The 8,497-nt window shown below is 48.1% G+C and overlaps 1 protein-coding gene across 1 annotated transcript; it reads left to right on the top strand.

Moving 5' to 3' along the window:
- Positions 1-409: 409 nt before the first annotated feature.
- Positions 410-7,501, top strand: LOC115776025 (inactive phospholipid phosphatase 7-like). Its single transcript, XM_030723620.1, has 6 exons — positions 410-525; positions 767-819; positions 4,534-4,817; positions 5,422-5,747; positions 5,824-6,005; positions 6,092-7,501. The coding sequence occupies exons 3-6, from the start codon at positions 4,633-4,635 to the stop codon at positions 6,293-6,295; spliced, it is 897 nt and encodes a 298-aa protein (XP_030579480.1). The 5' UTR covers positions 410-525; positions 767-819; positions 4,534-4,632; the 3' UTR covers positions 6,296-7,501.
- Positions 7,502-8,497: the final 996 nt, after the last annotated feature.

Here is an 8,497-nt window from a genome sequence, read left to right as displayed (position 1 = left end):
AGAGGGGAGCTTGTTAAGCTCGTTAGAGCTCAGAGTTAATACACTTGTTTCTTCTGAGGAAATGTGGATTTTACAACTTTGCACTGATTTGGTGGTTTTGGTCTTTAAAAACAAAAAGCAGGGCTGGGACATAAACCCAGACTAAAAGCAGCATTCTGGTTCCTGGGTCTACATGACGCTGCAGATCCTGGACCGGCCCTCGTCCGCGCCCCTCCTGTCCCGGATCAGCACGGCCTGGTTCCCGTAATTGCTGTACCAAGCTGACTGGCTGCGGCTCAGGTAGGTGGAGGGCGGCGCTGCCTCCAGCTGCTGCTGCTGCCATATGAGCAGCGATGTGTCGCGGTACCGCAGCCGGCCGAAGGCCTCGGACAGGGCCTTCACTGCCAGTGGGGCCCGAGCGGAATGGCGAGGAGCTGGTTCCTCTACAGCAGCTGGATCCGACATGTCTGACATGGCGCCAGCACTCCAAGGACCAGAACTTCAAGGGGGATGCTGTCATGACCGGACACCTGAAGGAGAGCACAGGTGAGTCATTAGAGTTCAGAGTTCACATGGAGGAGGCAGAGCCACTGTTTCTGACTGAAAACTGAACAAATACCAAAAATCTTAACCATCAGTGAGACGAATGTCTTACACCTGAACCTGAGCCAATCAGCCACTTTTACCTCTATTCTGTTAACACAGGATGTTAAATAAAGTTTGTGTGATGCAGCAGAGTGCAGCAGGTAGTGAGTGTGTTGATTAAACATGTTTTATGTCCTGACAGCTCAGAGCATGCCACAGTAAACACCTCAGCAGTGCAGGTGACCTGAACCTCAGGTGAGACTCTGTTTATACACATGCCCTTCTCTGAGCCTGGTTCTGCCGGAGGGTTCTTGCTGTTTAAAAGGGTGTTTTTCCTTCCCACTGTAACCAAGCTCATAGGGGTCACCTGATTGTTGGGTTTCTCTGTATTATTGTAGGGTCTTTACCTTGCAATATAAAGTACTTTGAGGCGACTGCTGTTGTTTGCTGTTTTTGGCGCTCTAAATAAATAAAGAAGAGACTGCTCAGATGTACTTGGAGTGAATCCATCATATCAAACAGTTTGTTCCTTCCAGCTAAGACACAGCAGAAGACATCACCTACATTTGTCCACCAGGTTAAACCTGGGAGCAGCTAGATAGAATCAGAGCTCAAAGGTATCCGCCTCCTCTGAGGTCTTCCTGCTCCTCCGGCAGTATCAGTATATCCACCCTCCGTCCTCTGTACATGCCCAAACCACCGCAGCCTCTCTGGCTCTGAGCTGTCCCTCTGATGGACTCATTCCTGTCCATCCTGGTCGCTCCCAGTGAAGATCTAAGCATCCCCAGCTCAGCCTCTTGTGTCTTCAAACCATGACAGCAGGTCTCACCACCACCCTGTAAACTTACCCTTTCACTCTGGCTGCTCTCCTTCTGCTACACTGGCCTCCGCCCTACCTCTCTCTGCTTCACTTCTCTTTGAATGGTTTGGATGGATGGTTGACCGCGGGTTGAAATTATTTAAACTCGTCCCCCTTCACTGGTGCACCTGTCTGCGGCAGTCACACACCTGTGTTCTGTCCTGCTTCGCCTAATTTCCTGCACATTAACCCCCTTGTGTACCTAATAAAGTGGCTGTTCTCTGCACAGTGGAATAAAGTTGTTTTGAAGAGTAACGCGGGTTACGGAAGTGGTAAACTCACCGGGTTTACCTCCGCCGGCCTCCGGCGCTCATCCCCGCCGTCTGCCGCGCGTTCATCCCGCCTGAGCCGCGCGCCGCTGACGGGGAGGCTAATGGCTAACAGCAAGCTGACGCAGTAGCTTCCAGCTGATCCGCTGCTAGCTCTAAGAGAGAGCGTGTCACAGCGCGGCTCCTCGCGGCGGTGACGTCGCTGCACCCCGTAACTGAACACGTCAGAGTGTGCGCTATAGCGTTTCACGGTGTTTCAGTTCACCTGCCGTTAGCATCGTTAGCCTTTAGCCGGTGCGGAGCGTCTGGAGCTCCCGCTGCAACCAATAGCAACGGTGCGCCTGCAGTCCGGTCCGGGCAGCAGCAATGACCACAGTAACAGAAGTTCCGGTTAGTGAAACCGCTCCTGACGTCACTAAAAGTTCTCAAAGTTTGAGCTAAAAAGTAAGGGTCGAGAGTCTGAGTCGACTGTTTCCTACAGATCCACCCCAGCTGCTGTCTAAGCAGGTGGGCAAGGTCAGCTCATCACTTGTCACAGTGTGTAGGGCAGAAAGTGAGCCACAAGCAGAAACAAACGTTTTCCTGCGGCCAACCCTCCAAACATGAAGTAAAAACTAAATCATTCAGTTCGTGTGTGTGCGCACATGGAGCCAGCCCAGGGTTGGTAGAGCAGGTCACCTACTAACCGGAAGGTTAGTGGTTCAATCCCTGGCTTCTCCAGTCTGCGTGCCAAAGTATCCTTGGGCAAGATACTGAACCCCAAGCTGCTCGCTGAACTGTCGGAGTATGAATGTGTGTGAATGTCAGATAGAAAGCACTTATCCGTAGAAAGAAGTGCTTGTATGAATGTGTGTGAATGAGTCAGTGAGGCATGTTGTATAAGTCCTCAAAGTAGAGTAGAATAAGCACTATATAAGAACCAGTTCATTTACCATTTGGCCCAGTTATACCCAGTGTGGCAGGCAGGATGTAAGGCATTTGGGTTCTGGTGACTGAGGGTGAAGGTAGGTCATGTGATCAGCTTCAGATAGTAGAGTCAGCAGGACAATGGGAGGTAAGACCCACAGGCTCCACCCACTGATCCACTGTTAGATAAGGAACATGTTTACCAGCATGTGGTGAAAATGACCTTTGACCTCTGAGCAGCAGGATGCAGCTAGCCTGGGTTTTGGTCATGTGATCCAAGCTAATTTCTATCGCTGCTGATTGGCTTCTTCTGGACTGCGTGGTGCAGGTGTGATTTGGTGTCCCGTCAGCTCCGGTGACACCTGTGTTCAGGTGTTCACAGTGAAACTCGTATGTCTGCTTTTAGAAACACAGCAGGCAGATAAAACGACACCTCACCTCACCTGTTCAGGACATGTGCAACACTCACTCAGCTGTTACATTTTTGAGGAACAACAGACAGAAGAAGTTATCGGATCAGATTCCCGTTATTTATCCCAGAGCTGGGAAGTTCCCTCATTCCAGCCATACGTTTAGCAGCATGAGACAGAATTCACCTGTTGAATAAACGCCAAGAGCTTAAAAATTGCTGATTAAAATTAAAAACAAACTAATAATTCAACCAGGAGATGCCATCAGACTGTAGACAGACGCAGGAGGACAGGACGGGTTTACAGAACTGCAGTTTTGTAACTGGCCAAATGGAGGGGCTATGACAGCTGTTTCTATGCCAGGTGTCCCACCCCCTGCTCTCAAAGAGCCAATCAAACCACACCCGTTTTTCCACTGACTGGGTGCCGTGCCAGTGTTTGAACAGTTCAGTGTTTTTTCCACCGCAAACGCACTCAGTGCTCGGCCAAAAAATGGGTTCAACTCCAGCACCGCAATCTAGCTGGTCCAGAACCGAGAACCTGTGACGAAAGCAGCAGAAGGGCGTGACTCTGCCATCTCAACGTAAAGTTTTCTACCACTATTTCACTGCATGGTGTGTATTACATGAGAAAAGGGATGCAATTTTCACGGCTGTGAATTAGGTTGGGCCCTAAGGCTGAACTTGCTGCTTTGTATCAGTTCATATCACAGATAAAAGGACGCAAAGTGTGTACTTGTTGTCTTGCTTGTAATTGCTGTCTGTGTTTCCCTCTGTGCCGCACACAGATGCTGCAGTAGTTTTGTTTGGACTATAAAATATGTTCACAGCACCAGAAAGGGGAGCATTTTCTTCCACATTTGTGCCCCTCGGCTTCTGTTTCCAGACGAGGACCCACCCACACTCATACGTAAAGGATCAGTTCGCAAAGCGCGGTGGAAATGCGGGCCCGTTCTTAAGTGGTTCACCGGTTCATTGAAACTGACACCAGCACCGGCACGAGCACCGGTACCTTGGCAGTGGAAACGTAGCAACAGAGTGTCCAGAGCAGGGCTCTTCAACTCCAGGCCTCGAGAGCCCCTGTCCTGCAGGTTTTAGATGTGTCTCTGCTTCAACACACCTGAGTCAAATATAGAAGTCATCAGCAGGACTCTGGAGAACTTGACTGCATACTGAGGAGGTAATTCAGCCATTTGATTCAGGTGTGTTGGATCAGGGACACATCTAAAACCTGCAGGACAGGGGCTCTCGAGGCCTGGAGTTGAAGAGCCCTAGTCCAGAGCGACGGTGTCCAGACCTGCAGGTGACCTCGACCTCTGGAGGTCACCTGCAGATCAGCTGATGTTTGGTCTCAGTTCAGGTGTTTCTGTGTTTTCATGGCTATTTACTTTTGACTTCCTGGTCTCTGACCTGCAGATTTCCCGGCACCCTTTGTTATGATCCGGGTGTCCGCATACTTCTGGTGAGTAGCAGTGAATTGAGGTGGACTGTCCCTTTAAACCCACCCCCCCTTCCCCCATGAACAGCTGACAGCAGAAGAAGAAGGCCAGCAGATCTATTTATAGCAGAGTCCTACAGAGCAGCAGACCCGGTCTATCACGTCCTCCACCTCTGTACTGTCCACCATGCCCGGCAGCCAGGCCCGGTGTAGGGCCAGAGATCGCAACAACGTCCTGAACCGGCCAGAGTTTCTGTCCCTGAACCAGTCGTCCCGCAGGGAACAGGCAGGGGGGGAGGGGCGGGGGAGCAGCGGCGGTCCGAGGAGACCCGTCTTCAGACAGCAGAGTCAGCAGGACAACACTGGAGGGAGGTAAGACCCACAGGCCCCACCCACTGACACACTGCTGACATTTAGAGTGCAAACACCAGGACCAGGACCTGGACCTGGAGTAGAGTTTAAAGTTTAGCCTGGAACTTTTCTGCACTCAGACCTGATCCTGGACCAGCTTCAGTTCAGTTAAATTCAGGAAGAAAAAAAAAATCAGAATCTAACCTTTAAATTACACCTAACGTCACTTTATTAAAAACCTTCTGAAACACGACACCAGCTCGAGTTATTTTTAAAAAGTTCAGTCCTCAATCTGTGACCACACTCCTCCTCCTCCTCCTTCTCCTGTTCAGACTCTGTGAGCTCCTCTTCCTCAGAATAACTGTGCACAGAGGAAATCCCATTCAGAAGTTGCCTGAGAATCTGTCTGATTTTAGGTTTCCGGTCTCTCGGTGGTCACTGATGTTTATGTTATTCACGGAAACAGGAGCTGCTTTACTGGGACAGTCTGAGTGCATGCAAACAGATACACCTAAAAGCATGGTGGGAAGGGTAGTTGTATTCATGCTGTACTCAGTTTATTACTATTGAACTGACAGCAGATAAAATGTGGATTTTTTTGAACGGAGTTTGGTCTGATCCTCAGGGGGTCCAGAGACTCCAGTGAGGGGGGTCCAGGTGCTGATGGCGGTGGTGTGAAGGACACTTCCCGGTGGCCAGAGCAGGACTGCATGCAGCTCAACCCGTCCTTCAAAGGTATCGCCATCAGCTCTCTGCTCGCCATTGATATCAGCCTGTCAAAGCGTCTGGGGGTCTGTGTGGGGGCTCATGGCCCTGGGGCCCCGCTGCGCTCCATGGTTACCCTGCTGGCACTCACAGGCCACGCCCTCCTCTGGATCTGCGGCACTCTAATCTGCCTGTGGAGGAGTAGCACGCTGGCCGGACAGGAAGTGCTTGTCAACCTGCTGCTGGGTGAGACCCCTGTCTACCATGTCTAGTCTGTCTCTTTGCAGCCTTAACTGCCTATTACACATCTGTCTCTCTGCAGCACTGATCCTGGATCTGATGACAGTTGCTGGGATCCAGAAGCTGGTTAAACGTCGGGGACCGTGGGATTTCCCGCCAAGCTTTTTGGACTATATTGCCATGGATATGTACTCGTTTCCAGCAGCCCATGCCAGCCGGGCCGTGATGGTGTCCAAGTTCCTGCTAAACCACCTGGTGCTGGCGGTCAGTGGTTCACTGCTTTGCAGGTAACACAGAGTCTGAAAGAGCTTACAAACCTGATCCAGGTGTATCCACCCCCTGTCCTCCAGGTGCCTCTGAGGATCCTGCTCTACCTGTGGGCCTTCCTGGTGGGCGTGTCCCGGGTGCTGCTGGGGAAACAGCACCTGTCAGATGTCGGCTGTGGCTTTGCACTCGGCTTCCTGCATTTCAGCCTGGTGGAGTCGGTGTGGCTGGACTCGGCCACCTGCCAGATGCTCATCTCCATCGGCACGCTGCACTGGACTCTGGTCTGACCTGCTTCAGACCCGTTCTGCTGCAGACTCGGGTCCAGTTTGGGCCGGTTTCACTGGGTTCTTCTGCCCTCCATCAGCTCGCTGCTGCTGACTGAAGACAGGGGCCGCCTGGTCCTGATTGCGGCTCTGTGGAGGACCTGAGGAGGGCTTGCAGGACTGTTTGAGTCTCAGGCATTGAAACAGGAAGTGTCTGCAGTCCCAGTTTCTCAGATTTTTCTGTAAAATTTTGTGAATGTAAAGTTTTTTTTTTTTTTGTCAGAATCTGAGTTTGGACTTGGATGTTGGATCGACGTCTGGCAAAGTTTGGGTGTTATTCAAAGGTCTTCTTCAACTGCTTGAAGCTTTGTATTTTTTAAATTGTTGGATGAGAGCAGATTTCAGAAGGTAAAAGCTAAAGGTCTGCCCTCAGAACTGAAGCTCAGGTGTTGGACTGGCTCTTTGTGTAGGTTCTGTTAACCTGGAAAATTTTCTCACACTTTTTTTTGGCTAACTGTAAATCCTAGAAACTTCCTACCAAGGTGCTGATTATGGACCTCAAAGTGCAAATATAAATTTTTTTTTTATAAGAACTACTGACTTTAAATATTGTAAAATGCAAAAAGCTGCTCAGGGTTTGGACTAGTATAAACTCGGTTTATTTTCCAAATGAGTCACCGTCAGCTCTTCATACGTTCGTTCTCTCTGGGAACACCCCGAACATTTTCCACCCTGTCAGAATTTCTGAGCACCTACAGAAGAATTCATAGAAATATGTTGGAACTGTAAGACTCAGTCTGCCTTAATGTCCCAGAATACGGAGATAATGAAGCTAATATTGAGAGGATGTGAACTCTGACCTTGACCCCTTCCTGTCCCACTCGATGTGTGCAGATGGATTAGAAATGTTTATTTGTACTTTTACCAGGTTTACAGTTTGTTTTCAGAACTGAAAACAATGAGAAGCCCTCACTTGTGTCTTTAACAAAGGTTCTGCCCCTCAGTAGGCTTTCAGAAATTAGCAAATCAAAAGAAAGTTTGCTGTTAGGGAGAGTGACCTTAAAGAAAGAGGAGCTACATCAGCTCATTTAAGACAGAGGATGAAGCGAGGGGCTGCACTGAACCCCAGTATCAGATAAAGAAGGATTATTTTAAACTGTGAATCATGCAAAGCTGCTCTGTAAGAATAAAAATTATAAAAATGGAAATAAGCACAATATCATTGCTTTAGCACACTATCTCTTTAAAAAAAAGACTGTAGTCCAACTTTTCTTTATAATCTTAATGCTGTTATTTCTGCTCCGCCTTTATGCAGATGATGCCCTGCTCTACATCACTCTGTCTCTCTGTGTAAAAGGCTCCAGATCTTAAAGTTGAGTAGCAAGGCCACCTGTGCACAGAAACCCCCTTTATCCAACACCAGCATCACGTCAGCAATCAGCTGATGCAGGCCTAAACAGCCTGCAGTCAATCTATTTTAAATAATTTCTCCTAACTGGTAGTATCAAATAAATAATTATCTAACATGAAAATATTCCTCTTGAAATAAGCTTCAGTTTGATTTAAAAAAAAAAAAAAAAAAAAGGTCTCAAAAAATAGGCTTTATTAATACAAAAAGATGATGTTTCTGGGAAAAGTCACTGCGAGAATTAGTGTTTTGATGTACTCTGGCGAAGTCACGGCCTGAGGCCGACACCCACGAGGGAATATTTTGAAATTTTGTGATCTCATCTTACATTAAATGCAATGCAGAAACAAATTTCTATGACGTCAGACTCCCGAGTTATTCTGTGTCAAATTTTAGCGATAGTAATACATCAAATGCCAAAAGTGACACAATCAGCAAAAAGGGAAGACTCCATAGATCATTTTGAGCTATATTTGATCAAAATCTGCTGCAATTTACAACACCAAGAAGGTGGCTATCTATGCTCTGTTTTGAAAATCTGCATGCTGGTCATTCGGTTCACAGCTTACGTGTTTATATTTTAGCGCTGTAATTGGTCCAACCTGTTATAACGGGACACTTTATGAAACATGGTGCAGCTTACAGTGGTTTATTTAGACACTTTTGATTGTATTGAGGTGAATTCTGCCATAACCAGTGTCTCTTACCAAATTTCTATTACAGAAAATCAGAGTTTTTTGAATTTTGATCATTTTTGTCCATAACTTTGTAACTGCTTGATTGATTTTAAAAATTCAAACAGCATTACATTTTTCTTG

Source organism: Archocentrus centrarchus, unplaced genomic scaffold (genome assembly GCF_007364275.1).
Source record: "Archocentrus centrarchus isolate MPI-CPG fArcCen1 unplaced genomic scaffold, fArcCen1 scaffold_26_ctg1, whole genome shotgun sequence".
Lineage (NCBI taxonomy): Eukaryota > Metazoa > Chordata > Actinopteri > Cichliformes > Cichlidae > Archocentrus > Archocentrus centrarchus.
Note: the sequence above shows the minus strand (reverse complement) of the source record. Positions and strands in the feature narration are given on the sequence as shown.

Bases quoted from the DNA above. Each gene is read 5' to 3' on its own strand.
- LOC115776025 (XM_030723620.1), top strand. From the start codon at position 4,633: ATGCCCGGCAGCCAGGCCCGGTGTAGGGCCAGAGATCGCAACAACGTC. The intron at 4,818-5,421 runs GTAAGACCCACA...TCTGATCCTCAG, and splicing joins CAGGACAACACTGGAGGGAG to GGGGTCCAGAGACTCCAGTG. The intron at 6,006-6,091 runs GTCAGTGGTTCA...CCTGTCCTCCAG, and splicing joins TAAACCACCTGGTGCTGGCG to GTGCCTCTGAGGATCCTGCT.